The sequence below is a fragment of the Crocodylus porosus genome, unplaced genomic scaffold, assembly GCF_001723895.1.
Source record: "Crocodylus porosus isolate Cpor-Errol unplaced genomic scaffold, CroPor_comp1, whole genome shotgun sequence".
NCBI classification, from domain to species: Eukaryota; Metazoa; Chordata; order Crocodylia; family Crocodylidae; genus Crocodylus; species Crocodylus porosus.
Window position 1 is genome coordinate 172094684 of NW_017728906.1, and position 20096 is coordinate 172114779.

Here is a 20096-nt window from a genome sequence, read left to right on the forward strand (position 1 = left end):
TGAGTCCCACATGCACCCCACCATACACATGCACCCACACCCACCCTCACACTGTTGTACATGCAGACCCCCACACCACACTCCCTCACAGCCCCCCACAAACCCCATACCTACCTACCCATACCCCACATATCCACACCCACATGCTCCCTCACCCCACCTACTCATTTGCCACTTACACACTCACAGTCCCCCACTAACCTATACCCTGCCCCACAAAATACAAGAGTAAGACTTCATTTTCAGCTATTATATACAATCACCTCTATATACACTACACAAACGCATGTAAACCAGGACAAAAATATTTTTTGAAATAAAATTAATAAATGTTTTAGATGTTTGCTTTTCAGAATATAATTTGGTGTTTTTCTGGCTCCAAGATGGCAAAATCTCTTGCTGAAAGGAGTCCTTCCAAGAGCAAAGGGAGGGACTTCTGGTGGCAAAGGTCAGGGGTTTGGGGACAGGACTTTCAGTCACATAATGGTGACCAAGTGGTGGGGCATCTGTCAAGGGGTGGGATTACCCATGCAGCTCTCAACAGTTTCCCAAAACTTGGTAAGTGGCCCTCCACCTGAAATAATTGCCCTGCCCCTGTATAGAAGCAGTTCTTCTGTTGCAAAGAACTCAAAGATCCCAACAAGTCAGAATGGTTTTGACACTCTGGGCTCCTATTTGAAAGTTTTGGGCTTATCTTGTGAATCACATGTAGGTGTCTACACACTCAACTGCTTCTATTGATGGGCACCCTGTGGCAACCTTAAAAGAATCCTATATGGCACCCTGGTTAGGAATCACTGATTTAAGAAGACTGGTGATAATTACTAGCCAAGGGAGAAGTCTCTTTTTGTTCCTGCTCACATTTCAATAGTCTTTCCAAGGGCCTTTCCAAACTTAACTTTACTTAGAGGGGAAATAGAAAGAGCTGGCTGCAAGAATGCAGCTATTTTCTGACTCCTGCTAAAAGGGATTATACCTCTTCATTTCTCTTGGTACAACGTGTGAAAGACCTAGTAATTCTTGAGAGAAGGCTCCATGTTGAGCCTCATCCACCAGAATTAGTTCTACAGAGCAGACTTCACCACTGCAAAGAAATAGGGCAGTGTACAAATCACAATTAGGACACAGCATGTTCTGCCCATGTCGCTACTAACATACTGAAAGTCACTTTCAGTCTCTATTAAACTAATGGGACTCATTGTCTGTTAGCGTAAAACTTTCTCCAGCTTTTTTTAAAATAGTTTTTTACACTATTACTATACTGCCACCGCCCCCTTCAGTAGAAACTCATCAGTGGTACACTTGACCCATGTCTATAGTCTGGAACAGCTGGCCCTTGTTTGCAGTAGCTGGTGAAAAAGAGTAACCACTTTTTAATAGCAACATTCCCTATGTTCAGATGACATTTCCTGTCACTGCAGCATATTGATGCCTTAACAAGCAGCAACTATTTTGTTAGCTATAGCAGGGCTTAGGAGGCTGACTTGTCCACTGCACTCACCGAAAGGCAAGAGACATAAAAGGAGGTGCCTATGTCTAAAATGCAGGTCCTCGTGGTCCCTGCTTGGCTGTCACTCACTTAGGAGAAATGCAAGACAATAAGGGAGACACCTTGATTTCAGTCAGTAAAGTTCACAAGATGGTCACACCTAACCATTAGCATTCACTAACAGGTATGTCCCTCCCTGTCATCACCTCAGGCTTTATACAAGCCAGGAGGAAGTGGTGAACTCTTACTGAATTTCTAGTTAGAGTACAGCCCTTAGGTTTGTGTGTCTCCTGCATGAACAAATGTAAAACACATCTTCCAGAAAGCTCCAGGAGAGCATTAAACAGCCAGTCTCATTCTGCAGGGAGTAGCATCACTGATGCCATTACCTTATCTTTTGGTTGGATTATGCTAATTGCCATAGATCCTGTTCTAAGGCACCTAACTCCTTGCGCACTGAATAAGGAACGGAGCACAGGGATGCAGATTCCCCTAGGTGGTAAAGGGGCACTCCTCTCTAGTTGCTGCTTTCCAGACTAGTCTGTAGTTACTGTCTTCAGTTCTGTTCCTAAATGTATGATCTTGGCTTTCAGTTGCTTTAAAATCATGTTGTTTGAGTAGGCTGTATCATTTGCCAGTACACTGATGTTTAGGGCACCCGGAGATTTTCAGCGGCATGTTGTGTCCAACTTCTTAATGAAATGTTGAACAGTAACTTCCATTAGCACTTCACTGATCCTCCGTTGACACCTACTGGGCCATGTCACTCTTTATCCATATAGTACCAGGGGTGGGCAATTATTTTGGGTGGAGGGCTGCTTACCGAGTTTTGGCAAGTTGGTGAGGGCTGCATGGGTAGCCATGCCCCTTCTTGACAGGTTCCCCACCTCCTGGTTGCCATCTTGCAACTAGAAGTTCCTCTCCCCCCAGCCCCTGACCTTTGTCCCCAGAAGTACTCCTTTCAGCCAGGGGTTTTACAATCTCTGAACCAGAAAAATACCAAATTATATTCTAAAAATCAAACGTCTCCAACATTAATTTGGTTTCAAAAAACATTTTTGTCCTGATTTACATGTTTGTGTAGTGTACATAGAAGTGATTGCACAATAGCTTAAAAAGAAACCTTACTATTATATTTTGGGGGCCATGGGGGTGGGTATAGGTTTGTAGGGTGTTGTAGGTGTGGATATGTGGGGTATGGGGTTTGTGGGGGAGATGGTGGCTGGGGTGCATAAGGGAGTGTGGGGTCTGAATGTATGGCAATGTAAGGTAGGGATGCATGTGTATGGTGAGGGAGAGTGTGTGTGTGTGGGTCTCACCCTATGAACACACACACACACTGCCTCTGTCCCTCCCTCCCTGAACACAGGTGCGCACACAGACACACACACAGTCCCCTCTCAGTGCTGGCTCGCTCACTCTCTGCTGGTTCCCAGGCTACAACTGCAGGACTCAGCAGGAGCTGGCCTGGCCCAGCCCCACAACTGGGGCAACTGCCTTGCTTCCCCTCCCAGTTCTTATCTGAGTTTCCTTTTCTGGTGCAGGGAGGCTCAGGGTCCCAGGTTGGAAGGAGGTGTGCAGGCAAGCTTTGCTGCTGGGTCCTACTGCCCCTAGCTCCTGTCATCTTTGATAGGCAGCCAGGAACAGATAAATACTAGTTTTCTAAATTTTTAAGCAGCCCTGCCAGCCAGATGGAATGGTCTCATGGGCTGGATTTTGCCCACTCCCGATATAATCTGTGCTTTTTTCAAAGCCTTGCTTAATGTTAATGGCCTTAATCAGAATGTCATGCCTGCTTGAAAGTATAAATGGACCTTTTTCTAACCTCACAAATGAAAATAAAGTTTGCCCAGATTAGCTTTCCAAATCATGCTGACTGGAAACTTCATTCCTGTTCTTTCTCTACAGAATCCCAAAGTGGGTTTTCCTTCATTTGCCTGGGTTTCAGAGCATCTTGTCCCCAGTCAGAGTCAAGGTTCCCTCTAAGGTGTGGGCATGTACGGCCGTGCACAATTAAGAGCGTGGCTCCACGTAGCCTTTTCAAGGCCGCACACCAGGAAAGGCTGAGGCAGGACCTTGGCAGGGGTTCTGCTGGCTCTGGGGAAGTGCTCTACTCCTCTGCATCAGGGCCAAGGAGTAGAGCATTTCCCCAGAGCCCATGCCAGCCCCCTGCCCCAGCCTCCATCCCTGCCTTGCCTCACCTTGGGGAGGAGCTGCTGCCTGCCCTGAGTGAGGCTCCGCCAGCTCCGGGACACTGCTCTGCTCCCCTGCATGGCCTCATTGGGCATGTCCCACAGTGTCCCAGAGCTGGCAGAGCCTCACTCAGGGCAGGCAGCAGCTCCTCCCCGAGGTGAGGCAAGGCAGGGAAGGAGGCTGGAGCTAGTGCGGGCTCCGCCAGCTCTGAGGAAGTGCTCCACTCCCCAGCCCTGGTGCGTGTGAGCAGAGCACTTCCCCAGAGCTGGCAGAGCCTGCATCAGCCTTTGGGTCCAGCCCCTGTCCCCTGTCTGCTCAGCTCCAGCCTCTGGCCCCCTTCAGTAAGTTTTCCACGCCAGACTGAGGCAGTGCACTCACAGACCACACTACTCCTTAGAGGGAACATTGGTCACAGTCACACTGCTAGCCCATTTAGAAAATTAGTGCTCAGCAATTTCTTCAAGGGTAGGCTGTTACACCAGACTAAGTAGCATCTCACCCTTTGCTCTACAAGCACTAGTGTACAAAGATAATATGGAAGTGATTACAGACGGTTCACCTATAAGAGCGATGTTTTCAGATCCTGAACGTGAGACAGTAGAAAACATTAAACTCTGCAGTTCAAACAGCTAGTTTATCCCTTTTGCTTTCTATTTCTCTCAGCCCCAAAGGGATTCTGTCATCTTTCCATGAGGAGGCAGAGCTAAGCCTGTGCCCTTCTGGTTATTGCAGTGCACTAACTAGGAGAGTAGGATTAGGCAAAAATTTAATGACTGCTATGCTAAACTGTACTCATGCACCCTTTCTACTTGGATTAAAATGTAGACTATCAGCTGCACAGTGAAATAAAACCTTGTGTCAAAAGAGCCTTTTACAAAGGGAAGCTCAGCCTTGCACATCAATTTACAAAACAAGTTGTAGAATGGCTCATTTTCTTCCATCCCCAGGCAAATGTAGCAACATGCATCAAGAGGTAAGCGGAAGCTTTCAGTTTTGTAATAGCACCAAGCAAGTTCAAGCCTTTGGCAACTGCTGGGAGAGAAACAAGAGCAGAAAGCATGTAAAGGCAAAGGCAGAGTCCCTCCCCGACAACCTAGAGTACAACCAATCCCTGGAAATTCTTGCTCAAAAAGCAGAAGTCCATTTTAAGAACTCCAAGAGCCACCACAGCAGACTATTGGGAGAAGGTAGGCTCCCCTTCCACTTTTATATATATTTATGAGGACAATTAACTGAATTTGGAACTATTGACAGTTGTGATGAAAAAAATGTGGAAGCAGATGCAATTCATTGTTCCCCAGTGACAGCACAAAGCACCAAGTGAGAGCTGGGCCTGTGGCAGAGCTGGGCAGTCAACAAGGGGTCTACCTACTTAAACTAATTTCTAGCAAGAAAAGCAGCCAGGACCCAACTGCTGATATTTTGTTGAGGCAGCACTTAGATTTGGAGGTTTCACGATGACTGTGGCAGATGCAACCTAAATTGAACATAGCTGCTTACTGGGCTTTTTCTGCCTCAGCACTCTTTGCCTCTTGATTTTCTTCTTCCTTTTCAACCACAGAAGCATTAGGAGGTAAACATGCTGAAGGAGCCAGAGTAGGCTCTGTGCTTCCAGAAGACAAGACAAAGCACAGCAGGAACTTAGAGCAGCTGGAAACCACCATCCTACTGGTCTGCTAATGCAACTGGGATTCTGATGTCAGGGGGCAGCAAATTCTCAGGATGGGAGAGAAGGACAACACTGACAAAAGCACCATGTATTCACTTTTATTTCTCAACACACTTTTCCAACAAACCCGTGACTGCTTAGAAAGCAGCAAGAAATGAGAGGGGAAGTGTTTTTTATGCAGCTTGCACTGTATAACAGTTTCCAAATGGGGCCATATTTATTATTACTGCAGTCTCTCTTTACATTGTGCTCACAGAGCTTTTCTCCGAGTCCTCCTGTGACTCAACCCTGCATCCTGAAGTCTTCTCCACCCAAAGTGAGTCACCCAAGTGCCAGGCCAATCTTTGGAACCACGCAAGTATCTGAAAGAGATGGCTCAGCCAAGCCTCATGCTGAAGCCTGGGCCCTGGGCAATGATTTGAGAACAGATCCTGCTCCTGTTTGCCATGGCCACAAACCAGTGCAAGTTTTGCCTGAAACTCAAGGTTATTTTATAAAAGGCTGAAGATGAGTTTAACAACAGGGACTGGGTACAAGTGCAATTGTGCAAGATCTCCAGAGTACTCTATCCTCAACTGATGTTTGCTTTTGCAGCTGAAACATTAGGTTGACAGATTATGAATTGCTTTTGCAGCTGAAACATTAGGTTGACAGATTATGAAATGACGCATTTGACATGCTTATTAAAAACACCCAAACTTTAAAAGATCTTAGGGCAGACTTAACATTTCCAACACAATAATGTTTAAATAGAAAGAAGAGGAAGAGACACGTTCTTCAATCCAAAGTAAAAATGCAGGTATGTAAGGGGGCTGTGTTGCTGTTCTAGTTTTATTTTGCTCCATGAAACATTCTGAGAGACTGAAAGTATGTTCAGTTACTGTAATTTGGCATCTAAAACCTCCTGCTTTGTATTCTGAAGACCAATGAACTTTTGTGAAACTACAACTTAAAAATCTGTTTGTTGCTTATATAAAAATCACAGTTCTTAAAGGATACATAATACATTTGCACCATTTTAATGGTGATCACTCTAGTACAATAAGCACTTATCCACAATAGTTTCGGTAACAATATAGGCACATCGCGGCATCTAAGTTACACAGAGCAACCAGAACAGCAAAGGCACAATCTGGATTTCTTTCTACCTTTCAAACTTATTTTAATTTACAAACAAAAATATTGTTCTGTTTCATGCAGAAGGTTTACATTTGCATTTAACAGCACAGAACCGTTACAAGACTGCTGTCATCTGACAGAATGGGTCATTTCAATAAAAGATAACAGCTCTTTGCATTAAGGAACTGAATGTTTAGATTAGAGGTCAATACATGAAATCCCACCTGAAAGGCTGGGAAATGCTTGAAACCCTGTTTACATCCTTACGTCTACAGAAGGCTTTACCTACATACTGTGCATGGATACAGTGTTTCTAGTTTATTGTTGTCCAGCTAGGTATTTTTCTTGTACATCACAAAAAGTGAGAGACTTGAAAGTTTAAAATTTCTGTCAAACTATCAGTCCTTCCTCCAGTACAAAAGTAGCTTTTAAGATCTGATCTAAACTTGTAACTTAAGCATCCATTATGCCTTAGGCTTACTCAGAAATTCTTTATTCATGCTTGCCAACAGATTTAGCCATGATCTATAGTAACCAATGTTTAAACATAACTCCTCTCTTAGTCCTGATGCAAAGATCCTGCTCCTGAGAGATCCCATTCAATGACCAAGAGTGCAACACTTGGCAATTCAAAAGTGAAGTCTTTAATGCAGCAACTGTGAAGCATAACTCTGCCCACTGCTCTGAGAATGTAACGGATCTGCATTTCCTGTAGAAATGTTAGTTTGAACAAGTAGAAAATTTTAGTTTACAAGTGAAAAAGAACTTTGCTATTAGAAAAAAAAAAAGACACATTTTATCTAGTTTTCTTAAATACTTCTTAAATGCACCATTCCACATTGTGGAAAAGCAGAGATATCCAGTCTGGACTCCACAAAGAAAAATGGAATTACAGCCAATGGCACAAATACTTACATCCGTGTCTGCACAGAATGAACCTAATAGCCCTGTCCCACCTGAGGAACATATTCACTGGCTACCCAACATGCACCTCCCAACAGGAGACTGGCCAACGAACAACATTAAGGTGGGAACATGGTCTGAATGATGGAGGTGCTAAAAGTTCCAAACTGCTTTGTCAGTCAAAATGGAGGGAGAAGAACATCCAAACAAAAAATAAAAAGAAGTCATAGCAACCACCTTGTAACTTCCATGAGGTCACTGCAACTGCACTCTGTAGGCCCCTATTAGCAACTTTACCTGTAAAAGGAAAAACAAAGCTTCAGATGAGTGTCCATGTATATTTCATCTAAAGGGGAAGTTTAGGAATCTTATCAGTATGAAAAGCATGGGGCTTATAATCTAGCATTTGGTGAAACAATATTTTATTGGTCCCATTTTCTAACAAGAACAGTTTGAAAACCATGATTCAGCAAAAGTAATAGTAAGCATTTTCCCAAGAACTTTGCTGTATGTACAGATTATATTTAAAAAATTTCTAAACTGGTTTCAGAAATAGATTTCCTTTTAAATGCATCAGGCAGCAATTGGTTCATATGTGAAAAACATCTCTGGGAGGAAGCTGTTACTAGCTTAGGAACAACCAATCACTTTGTTTGTGATTGCTCTTATGAGTGCTGCAGTCTCCTGGCAGCACAGAGCAGGGTACCTGAACTTTTATGATACGTAGCCTTCGGTGCAGGCCTTTAGTGAATGCTTCTAAATTTTTCCTTATGCTGATTCAGTTGCACAAAAGAAAGAAAAAACAGCTGGTTTTTGATGGTGGTTCCATGCAATGGACAGCTGATATTACTCGTATATCTGCTGGTTATCCTTACTAGTGCGCTAACAGAGGAAAATATCCTGCTATAATACAGTCACTTTGCTCTGATGTGAATTATGCCAACTACTATAGAAAATATTTCCATTGAGAGTGAACAAACTGCTTATTTATGTGACTGGACTTCAGTACAGGCTCTTGGTGAACAGGGTAAGACGGGGACTATTGTTTACGGGATGACAGCTGAAAACTGCTTTAAGTAGCTTTACATTTATAGGCAAGGCCTACGATACTTCAGTTCCTAGAGGAAAGTTTATTACAGTGGCGACTCTAAATAATTTCAACATCTGCTCTTAGCATATCAGTATCATATAAGCAGCAAAGATCTCTCACCTTGGCAGTTGGAGCTTCTGTTAACCGTATAAAAAGCTTATTAAGGCCTGTAACAGGACCAAAGGAATAAATAAAGTGACTGTCCTGAAAGGGAAAAAAAAACATGAAAAAGTTAGCATTGGTGTGTGGAAGACATGTCTGCATTTATCCCTAAGTTGCAAGACAAGCACTGAAAGATTGGAATTAAGAATCTCTCACTTGTAGCTACAAGTCTTTTTTGGAAAGGTCTTTCGGAAAGATTTTTCCAAGACACAAAAATCAAGCCCTTGGTTGAAAGCATGCTAATCTGAAGAGCTGATCACACTGAAGCATGTAATTAAAGGTAATCTAGAAATACAGATTTAATTATTACAAATGTCAAGATGCTTTACTTCAGCCCTGCGCTCTCCCTCCAATCCCTCTCCCTACCCAATCTGCTGCTCAGCCTTCTGTTCTCTGCCCTGTGCTCCCTGACCAAGCTGCCATTCTGCTTTGTGCTCTCCATTGTATCTGCCACTGTGATGCCTGTTGTTTCCCTCAGATGCCATGTGCCACACACAGGCTGCCCGCACCACCTGCATCCATGCCACAGGCTGGCCACCCCTACTCTACTTAAATATGTTAGGTACTTAAATTTAAATCGAGTTTGCTGATTTGTAGGAGAGGGACTCAAGCTCTTGAGTTATCGATGAAGCTCTCAGAGTTTACGATCCCCCACTCAGGTCATCAATAAAGCATCCCTTCTGATGCTAAAGGAAGACACACTCAGGTGATGGCCATTTAATAATGGCCTTTGATGGGAATATTTTAACAGCCACCTCTACTGCAAAATACCTAGACTGTTCTGCGTATGTGAAAAAGCTTAGGACATACAAATGTCTATCTATAAGTAGATATCAAATCTCTTGAATTTACAAAGGTACAAAATTTCCCAAGTTCATTTTTCCAAATCATCATTTTACATCTGACTAAAATAAGTAAGTTTTACCAAAAATACAGGAAGCTGGAATTTATCATTTAAAACTACAGCTTGTACACTGCATGGTCCACAGAGTCGAGCGATGACTTCTTTCCCAAAGAAGTTTGAATGGAAAATAAACAGAAGAATTCCAGATCCTAAAAGGGGAAGAGACAAATCATATGAAACAGAAACGAAGAGTTCTGCTATTTACAAAACAGTTGCACACCTGACGTCTGCAAAGATGATCTAATGCCTAGAAACACCATCCCCAAGATAGAACCTCACTCAACTGTGATGCATCTGCTTTCTTTAAATCACAATGAAATTACATGCTTCTACATTTTATGTTGAATTATATGTTCATTATTTTAATTTATTTGGGGGGGTGGGGTTGGTAAAATATTGAAACTGCGTCACTATAGAACAGAAGCAGGTTATAAAATTCACCTTCTGGCACATTTTGTGGTGGTTTATAATTGAAATCTGTAGAAAAGTCTGGTCCTTCACAGAGACGATGACATGCAATAGGAAAGACAGGCTCCAGCAAGGCAAGCCGTGCTTCAAAGTAATCTCTGATTGTATCCTCTGCCACTCTTGAGAGTCTGTGTAAGAAAACAAATGATGTTTATAGTAATTGGGCTAGGACTGTATTTCCTCCTAGACAGGAATACTATCACCAAGCAAAGAGTGCCACACACTCTGGCCATAGGAAATAAAGCACAAAAGGCTTCTAAATACAACCCATGTCAATCTTTAAGCATAAAGAAGTGTCTACACAAGATGCTTTACTTTACTGTGCAGTAGGCTAATCTACTGTGCGGTAAAGCATCACCAGCTACACATGTGCACATTTACTGTTCCATGAATTAGTTTATTGGGCAGTTAGTTACTATCCATAAATACAGATACTAAACTAAATACATGGTAGATACTGACCAGTAGTACATGCATAGATGCTGGCTGTCAGCAAATTTACTCCCAGTCAGCCCCTACACTAGAGGGCCACAGGGGATGGGGAACTCTCCTGGTCCTGGCACTATCCAACTCCCAGCTCCCTCCAGGAACTGGAAGACAAGCTGCACCTGGATGGGGTGGCTTTCTGTCCCCACCCCCGTCCCAGCAGTGCTCAGCTTCCACCTCCCCACAGGAGCTGGGAGCCAAGCAGTGCTGGGGCTCGGGAGCTTTCTGCTTCCCCACACAACCCAGGGCTAGCCAGGAACTGTCTTGTTCTGGGACAGGTCCCAGTCAGCCCTAGGCTGCACAGGGAACTCCCCAAACAGCCCAGAACTGAAAGACAGAATGTGCAATGTATGCAAGGGACTCTAGTTGCTTTCTGCCAGCAGCCAGGAACTAAGCCTTCAAAGGGAAAGACAGTATCCATTAGTAATTGGAATTTTAGACTTTTATAAGTAGGATGCTAAATAGCCATTTTTTTCTGACAAGCGAGTATTAAATGGCTTAGTCAACATTAGAATTTAAGTAAGAATCCATGAGTTCCTGGCTTTCAGCCTTATAGGTTTGTCTGAGGTCCTACTCAGTGACCACCTTCTCCCCTTTGTGGTAACTGAAGTTAACCTCCAGCATTTAACATAGTTTGATCGTGAGTCTAGAAGAAAAACAGCTCTGGATGTAAAAGGTTTTGAGCATTTGGAAAGGACCAGTTTGTTTGATGATACTGGTCTAACATTTAATTTTAATTGCTTCTACTACTCTACGCAGTCAGTACTGGATATTAGCCACTTAAGCAGTTTACAGACATGGAAAAGAACAAACAAAGCCAGCACCTGACCTTCAGCTTGTTGTATCCCTGTGCTAAGTACAGCGCGTGCCCAGAAGAGGCATCACATTAGTCTGACGTAGCTTGCCCAAATGTCTGTACAGATTGTGTGCTTCAGCAGGGCTTTTTGGTGTTTATCTAATAGCTGATTAAAACAGCTATTAGATAAAAGCACCAAAAAGCCCCGCTGAAGCGTGTGATCTACACAGACGTTGGGCAAGCGATGCCTCTTCAGGTAAAGTGCTTGTTTGGGTGTTTTTTCTTGTGCCTGTCTTTGGCCTCAGTGAAAACTGGCAGAAAGGTAGTCCTCTGCTACTCAAGCTTGTATATGCACACCCCCAGCCCCCCTTGGGTACATTTTAATACTCTTTTACCCTTTGTAGGAGGAGGCTCTTCTTACACAGAAAGCTTTTGTAGGCAAGTACTACCCTTAATGTGTTAGAAGAGAGTCTAGCACACTGTGGGTGCTTTAATGCCCCTGGAACACTTGAGGCACATTTTCATAAGCCAAAGAAGGCACACTAGCCCACACCACTTGTCCACTGACTTTTCCTCCTGCACATCTGAGCAGTGGGTCACTGACAGCTGGCTTGTACCTCAAGCCCACCTGACTTTGATTTCACTTAGCTATCAGTTTGCTGCCCCTGGGAAGATTGTCTTTTTGGCACCTCATTTTCTTCTAAGTTACCATGGTTCTTGCATACAACATGTCCCAGAATAAGATGTGTAGCTTGTTTTCAAAAGGGGGAGGGGAGGATGAAGAAAAAAAGAGTCTCTCCTTGATAATACAGATAACACAGGTAAGTAGCAACATATACTTGATTAGTAGCTTCTGCAGCATGAGCCTGTGCCAAAGTGGTGCCATACTGACTAGCACCACGACTGAAAGGGACCTAGGGGTAATAATAGACTATAGTATGAACATGACCCATCAGTGCAATGCTGTAGCCAGAAGGGCAAACAATACTCTGGCATGCATGGTGTTCCGCATTCTCAGTTTTTACCGATTTTCACTGAGCAATTCCCTGATTTTTTCCTTAAGTAATTCGATTTTTACTGATTTACAACTGTTTTTCAGTTCAAATCCCTGTTAACTGGCACAAGTGGGGAATCACCCGTTCTCCACTCATGCTGGTTAATAGGGATTTGAAGTGAAAAGTGGGTGATGCCAGTAAGCTAAAAGTGCCACTGTGCCGGTTACCCAAGGCACCCGTAGCAGCAAGAGCCGCACCCCCCCCGCCGTACCCACTGACAGCCCTCGCCACTTTGTTCCCTGCTGTAGCTACAGGAGCAGCCAATGGACTGCACTACACTCCTCCCACTGCCCCTTCCCTAGCCCCAGCCTTACTCCCTCTCTCCCTCAACACTGATTTCCACCCCCCTCCCTGATTTAAACCAATTTTTTTCCTTCTCTTCCTTTTATGCTGATTTCATCCCATTTTTTATGTTTCAAAGATAAAGCCCCCCAAAATTCCTGGATTTTTTTTTTTAAATAAAAACTGAGAATGAGGGACACTAGGCAGGCATCAACCAATGTATCTCAAGCAAAACCAAGAAAGTGATTCTTCCACTTTACTCAGCATTGATGGGACCACAGCTGGAGTACTGCATCCAATTCTGGGTGCTGCACTTCAACAAGGATGTGGGAAAGTTTGAGAGAGTCCAGAGAAGAGCCACCCATATGATCAGAGACTTGCATGGCAAGCCATACATGGACAGGCTGAGGGACCTTTGACTCTTAAGCCTAAAAAAAGAGAAGGCTGAGAGAGGACCTGGTAGCAGCTTACCGCTACATCAGGAGAGTGCATCAAGGGCTTGGTGAACAACTGTTCACCAGAGCACCCTTGGGGAAAACCAGGTGTAATAACCACAAACTCCTGGAAGACTGTTTCAGGCTTAACACTAGGAAAAACTACTTCACAGCTAGGGTGTCTAGATTGTGGAACAGGCTCCTTCCAGGAGGTGGTGCAATCACCTACCCTGGAAATCTTCAAGAGACTGGATGGTCACCTTGCTGGGGTCACCTGACCCCAGTTGTCTTTCCTGCCTAGTGTAGGGTGGCTGGACCCGATGATCTTGCAAGATCCCTTCCAGCCCTTACAATTTATGAATCTATGTAAAGCACTGCACCTTGTGCAACATATGCAGCTTTGCTTCTGTTCCCAGCTCCCCTCTTCACCAGCAGAGGCCAAAATGGCTATTACTGTATTTCCTGGCTTATAGTGCACACCCAGATTTCCAGCATCTGAATTTTGGGGGAAAGATGTATATGAATGCAAGAAAATACAGTACTTCAGTCACAATCATGACACACACACAATGCTTTCAACACTACAAAACAACATACACAAATGTCAAAAAGACAACTTACGTTTCTAAGTGACTCTTGAGCTGGTCATACACTAGTACATTATTGCACTGTTTAGCAAAATGAAGTGCACTGTTCTGATGCTTTGACAAAATGTTGCAGTCTGCTCCACTTTCAATCATTAGTCGTACAATGTCAGAGTTTCCTCTCTTACAAGCCTACACACGGAGGAAAAAAATGCACTTATGAAAGCAACCACAACACACCAACATGAGGACTGTCAAACATTACTAAAACCTTAATTATATAATTGCAATTCAGAATGAAGTTATGTGATCCAATACTCTGCCTGCATTTATGCATTTGCCTGCAATAAATATTTACATTTTAAAAGCTAATGAAACCTTGAATTTCAGAAATCTTGTAACTCAAAAAATATGACAACTAATTCCAAAGAAGAGCACATCATTTCCATTAAGATGTTAACAGACCCAATCAGGGCACCTTTCTAAAGTGAACTGTGTTCTACTGCATTATGGGACCTCTTCTTTTCCTTATAGCCTTATTATTAGACACTTGAACTTACTGAGAAAAGATATTGTGGTATCATTTCAAAGCATCTGCTGTGCACAGGGTTAATAAACTGATGTTTTGCTTTGGATTTAAAGTAGGACTTCTAGTAAACAAGTGATAAGGTTTCCACCTTTGTCCCAGGCAGGTATTTGTTCCTATCAAGAAGTCACTATGTTACCTGAGTGCATGTTATTTTCTGGACAACAAGAAGAATCCTAGGGAAGAACAGCAAGGCACTGCAAATTCAAAGTTCCTCTCAGAAATTAATGAGACATTTCTTTTAGAACTGATTTTTCATTTGAGTTTCCCTCCATGCTCTTCAGCAAAGAACATCTGCAAGAGAATGCTATTTATACACAGACAGGTGCCTAGGTCCCACTTAATACATGAACCAGGGAGAACATGTGCCTGCAGCTTGACAAAAGGCAAGAGTTTGCCTGCCAATTAATTAAATAACTGGAGCAAACCATCATATACAATCTATTAGAGAAAGCACACAGTTTTACACTAAGCCTGAAGGTTATTTGTGGTTCGAAGCTTAAAAGTCAGTGTTTCGGGAGCAGTTAAGGTCTGGGAAGACTTGAGTATTAAGGAATTAAAGAAACTGTTGGCCTTACACCAATCCTAGAACATAACCTCCTCCTATAAGAACTGCTTTAACATCCAAGGAAGAGTGACAAAAAGACTTAAAATCCTATTTGAACTAGAAAAACCTTCAGGGAGAGCACTGTCTGATTGGCAGCACAGGCAGAAAGAGGGCTTAAGCACCAGTGTAACAACTCAAATGCATCTGCAAAGGAAGCAACTGTAATAAAAGCCAAAGAATTCTCCAATTCCTAGGTGGGAGGGAACCTCGTCAGGCCAGTGGCAGGGATGGGAGAGACTACAGAATGAGTTACTAAAATGCTAGTAATTCTTTAACTATTACTTAATGCTCTCACAGAAGTGCTTCCCTCAGTCAGATGGACTAAACAGGAGAAAAAAAAAAAAAAAAATCAAGCTTTGGGTTTGTTCATTTGTTAAAGGAAATTCAGGTTATGAACACTGAAGATAACACCAATAAAAACAGATACCAGCTGCTCATCAGACTGAGTATGGTGCACAGAAGGATAAGAAAAAAAAAGATAAAGCAGCAAAACCACAAGCCTACTTAAAAAGGCTATACTGGATCCACCATTTAGAAGTCACAATGAAGTGGACTGCCATCTTCAATAATAATTTTCTTATATTTTAAACATTTTCTGATTTACCATCACTGACAGGAGAGAATTAAGATTTTTAACAAACAAAACTACTGTATTTTTTCCACATACAGTTTGTACCTTTTTTCCAAAAATCGTCTGCTGGAAATCAGGGTGCAAGCTTTAAATGATGAAATATGGTAATAGCTTCTGTAGCTCAGGCCTCTGCTGGGAAGCAGGTTGTTAAGGGAAGGCAAGAAAATAATCCTGCATATACTGCACAGGGGCAGCAATGAGCTTTTAGGGCTCCCCAGCTTCTGGCTGAAGCCTTCCCCAGCAGAGACTCATGCTGCAGAAGCCACTGACTCAGCTGCTATTTGTGTTTACCTGAATCCAAGACTACTTTGAATTTAAGATAAGCTCCTAGTAATTACATTCTAGATATGGACATAGAAAATTTATTAAAAATATATAATATGTCCAGAATCCAATTATTGGAGGATTGTCTTACATTTTTCTCCCAGCAGATAAAAAAAGCCAAGGGGAAGATGCAGAGATGGGGGACAGACAAGCGGCATGGAGAACGGAAGCCTGGCCTTCTCCCCCCGCCCCCAGGCTCCCTGCACAGCTCCCCCCATAGCTTCCAGCTGGAACATACTGTAATTGATTCTAAAGACAAGGTTTTGTTTTCCCCATGATGAATAGGGAAAAACCCTCATCTTGGAACTGAGAAAATAAGGTATTACACCTTGGGGTACTAGAGAATAATAAGGCTAAAATAACAGAAGTAAGAAAAGCAGGACTGATTTAATTTTTGATTGCTAAAAAGTAAATACATATCTAAGAGACTTCTGTATGGTGTTTAAGCACTTCATCTTCTGATTAACAAGGGCATGGTCAATGAATGAAGAAACAACTGAAAGATCAGCATTGAATGGCAGTGGTTCTTTCAGGGTTCCACAGGGAATCCAAAGGGAGACCACAGCAGCCAGGACCCTGCTTCTGTAAAACGCTGTAAATATAGGCTCAAGGGATCCCAAGTAGAGGGACACGCCCCATGCTACAAAGTAAAGCAAAACCCTGACTGTCTGCACCAATTTGACCATGGCATAAAATTCCTTCCTGACCCCAAATAAAGCAATCAGTCTGACCCCAAGCAGAGGGGCAAAATATACTAACCAAGACCCTTCAGCTTTAAAGCTCCTGCCAGTGCCAGCAGCACTGGCCCACCCTAGCCATAATCCCCAGCTTTGGCTGCAGCCAAAACCTAATATACCCCTCAGGAAGTTGTAACTGCACTAAATAACAGTGGTCTGAGGGCTGCACGCAGAGAAGATCTTTGCTCAACATTTAAAACCTAAAAAATGGTTTCTGAAAAAGCCACCCCTGGAAACATATGCCCTGGCCACAGAAATAGCTACATGGTCCTATGTTTTTAGTGTACACTAGATGCTAGATACCAAACTGTGTTAAGACAAAGCTGCATTTACCTTCATTAAAGCAGTTTCTCCATTGCTCTGCTGGATGTTCACATAAGCCCCAGCCTCCAAAAGAATGGCCACTGTAGTTAAGAAGTTCTTAGAAAAACACAAAGGACAGTTAAATTTAAAATATTGTCAAATTAAATAAAATACAAAACAAGGTATGTGCTCTCTTGATATTTTACAGTGCAAGGCCAAAAGATACCAACATAAAGCATCACAAAAAGTAGTTTAAGACCCTGAAGATTGATACCCTGAACCCTACTCCCCACGCCCCTGAATCTCCAATTAATCAGTTCTGGACTTTTATGCATAGAAATACGTTATCTTAACTTCAAATGAAAGACTAATACATAATAGAAGTTAAAATAGTACAAATTTGAAGTTTTTAATACAGAACAAAGCAAATGAGCCTGTTTATTTCTCAAATGAAATAAGTTTGCATGAGCTTCTGTCAAAAGGGTCAGTGCTAGTTTTGACAATAAGTCTTTGTATCAGTTTAACATTTTTTTTTCATACACTGTAAAGCCATCTAAACTGCAGATTGTCTTCAACTGATACCACTTAAGCAGTTAAGAATCAACCAAACTGTGTGGCTGGCACAGATGCAAATTTGGAAGGGAATACTTCAGATCTTTTTACGACCCCGACTGCTGTATTTAGCAATATGAAATCCAAAGTAAAATGGGCAAGATGAATATACAAGTCATTAAAGAAAACCAACCTTTTCAGCAGCATGTATCAATGCAGTTGTTCCATTTTTCTGTCTACTGTTAACTTTGGCTCCTTTCCTAATAAGGAGCCGGAGAAGGTCATCATGCCCTCCTGCAGCAGCCAGCATCACTAAAGTCATTCCACTTGAATCCTGCAACAAGTTACATACTCCTCAGTTATAACCATTCTCTTCCATATGATTAAAAAAAAAGAAATCTAACACTACAGATATAACTAACTAGGCCCCCTTACAACATGGTTGCTTCTAGACCCATTTACAAGCTTGCATCATCCACAGGCAGGAAAGACTATACTGTCCCTGACACTTGCTACAATCTTGAACAGTACAATTCAGAGGTGGAATCATGATCTTCTTTACATTAGAGAAACAGGTGTAAATGGATTTGGGAACAGCTGTACTCAAAGCAAGATAACCTTCAAAAGGGTAGTGCCAACAGGCTTGTATGCCATCTATATTGCATCCTACTGTCAACATAGCTATACCAGTCAGAAGATAGGGCCAGGCAACAACACCTTAGGAACTAGCTGGTTCAGATGTATGGGCTTTCATAGGCAACAATCTACTTCATCAGTAACTGACAATGCAGGATGTTGTCTATGAAATCTCATGCCTCTCCGAATCAGCTGGTCTAAGGTAGTGATTCTCAACCAGGGTCCCAAGGCACTTTGGGATGTCTTGAGGTCCTTTTTAAGGGTGCCACAGCATGCCACACTACATTAGCTTAGCACTGTTAGGTATGAATACATGATTCACAAGGTATTTCAAGTAGAAATTCATAGCATTATAAACATTCTGATCTGCTGTGGTCTTTCCGTTGTGCTCTTTGACTACAAAAAAATAAAGTAAAAACAAGGAGCTCACTAAAGGTGCCACTCTTCCTCATCTTTTGCCTGACTTCAGCTAACCACTTCTATATATTTGTCAGGGGAATGATCAGAGTGAGCCAGCAAGAAACCTAGGGCAGACCATTTATATCAGCAAAACTGAACTTTTATTGGCATAGCTTACTTTCCTTGAAGCAGAATATGGACACACTCACTGAACCATCAACAGAACAGATTTGCTGGTATAAATTGCATCTAGAAGCACTTGGTCTTTGTATCATACCAGAAAATTCCTCAGCGTGGACCTTGCTTTAATAAATTCACGATTACAGATTAAGGCAATGTTCTAATCTCCAAGGCTTCACTCTAAGGGAGGGAGACAGGGCACAGCATGTACTGAACCAAACTTGAGGATACTAATCACACCACTGAAACTGCAAATCTGCCATCACATTTGCAGGAAAAATATCTTCCCTTCCTCCTACAGGAGGAGTTCATACAGGGCTGCAAGATGTTTTGGCAGGATAAGTCAGCCCAACATTTTTCTTTTCTTCTTTCATGGCCCCGGTTGACAGTCCCCCACCCCAGTAGCACTTAGTATCTTTGAGTAGAGGAAAAGTGAAGAAGATCAGAACTACAAAGGGAAGGAGAGAGGGGAAAAAAGTCAACAAAATACATAAGTAACAAGGAAATGAGAATAAACAAGAGTGGTAGTAAACAGCACAGAGACGGGCAAATATGAGCCCAAGGCATGAGGGGATATTTATTCCCTAACCTAGCACTTAAGATACAAATTCTGGTTTAAAAAAAGTGTTGGATATTATTTGGTTATTCTAGATCTTGAAGTACAGAAAAGAGACTGCACTCAGCTTAACAGGCTCCATGACTACCACAATCATAGACCTGCTGTTGGACTCATCCCACTGAAAACATTAAAACTGTGCAGCTATCTGGTCTACTTCATTCATTTTTAGTTTCTGTTACTGGGAGGCACAAATGCTGCAAGGTGACTATTCCTTCATGCTGTCCCCCACCCTCCCTTATCTCATCAATGTGCTGTCTACCAGAAATTTTTCTGCTGTCTGCCATAAATTATAGTTAGGCTTATGGTTACTGATGACTGCTTCTCTCATCATCTACCATTAAGATCACCCACAACACTTGCTGACATCTGCGTGCCCACCAAATAATGTTCAAAATTAGAAGTGTATATATTTCAAGATGGCACTAGCAATGTTAAATCTTTCCTCTCTTCTTCTGTAGCTTTCCTCCCCATATCTGCCCCACCACCTGTCATCTTGCTGTTTTCAGATTGCGGCAAAAACACCCTTTAGAGAAGAAAATTTGGTTTTTTTGTAAACTTGAACTGCTTTCTACTAGCTGAGAAGTGATAATGTAAAAAAATAAGCAAACAACAGAACCAAACATACACCAACAGGGACAAGGCATCTATGATTTTGCCTTGAATGTTCCCATTTATGACAACTTTTATTGGACCAACTGTATAGTTGGTCAAGTTGTTGAACAAGCCTTTGGGCATCACATGCGCTTCCTCACCATGTAGTCATTCCAATAAAAGATATCACAAGAAATATATTTCCCAGACCACCAGAGCTACACCAACACTTCAGCCCTGTTTGCTACAGAAGTTAAAATTTTTCCATTATGAACAACTGTTACAGAATCAAGACCC

General features: G+C 42.4%; 1 protein-coding gene and 1 long non-coding RNA gene across 2 annotated transcripts in view; one reads left to right on the forward strand and one right to left on the reverse strand.

Moving 5' to 3' along the window:
• The first annotated feature begins 5183 nt into the window (after positions 1-5183).
• LOC109306684 lies at positions 5184-7246 on the forward strand. Its single transcript, XR_002100077.1, has 2 exons — positions 5184-5957; positions 5998-7246. It is a non-coding gene; the product is annotated as an uncharacterized LOC109306684 (long non-coding RNA).
• Positions 6355-20096, reverse strand: part of MPHOSPH8 (M-phase phosphoprotein 8) — a 34586-nt gene continuing 20844 nt past the window's right edge. Inside the window, exons 8-14 of the mRNA XM_019530210.1 lie at positions 17568-17708; positions 16853-16939; positions 13672-13826; positions 9971-10125; positions 9551-9678; positions 8584-8667; positions 6355-7670 (exon numbers count right to left, since the gene is read on the reverse strand). Of these exons, the coding sequence (XP_019385755.1) occupies positions 7629-7670; positions 8584-8667; positions 9551-9678; positions 9971-10125; positions 13672-13826; positions 16853-16939; positions 17568-17708 (792 nt within the window). The 3' untranslated portion in view covers positions 6355-7628. The remainder of the gene's footprint in view (positions 7671-8583; positions 8668-9550; positions 9679-9970; positions 10126-13671; positions 13827-16852; positions 16940-17567; positions 17709-20096) is intronic.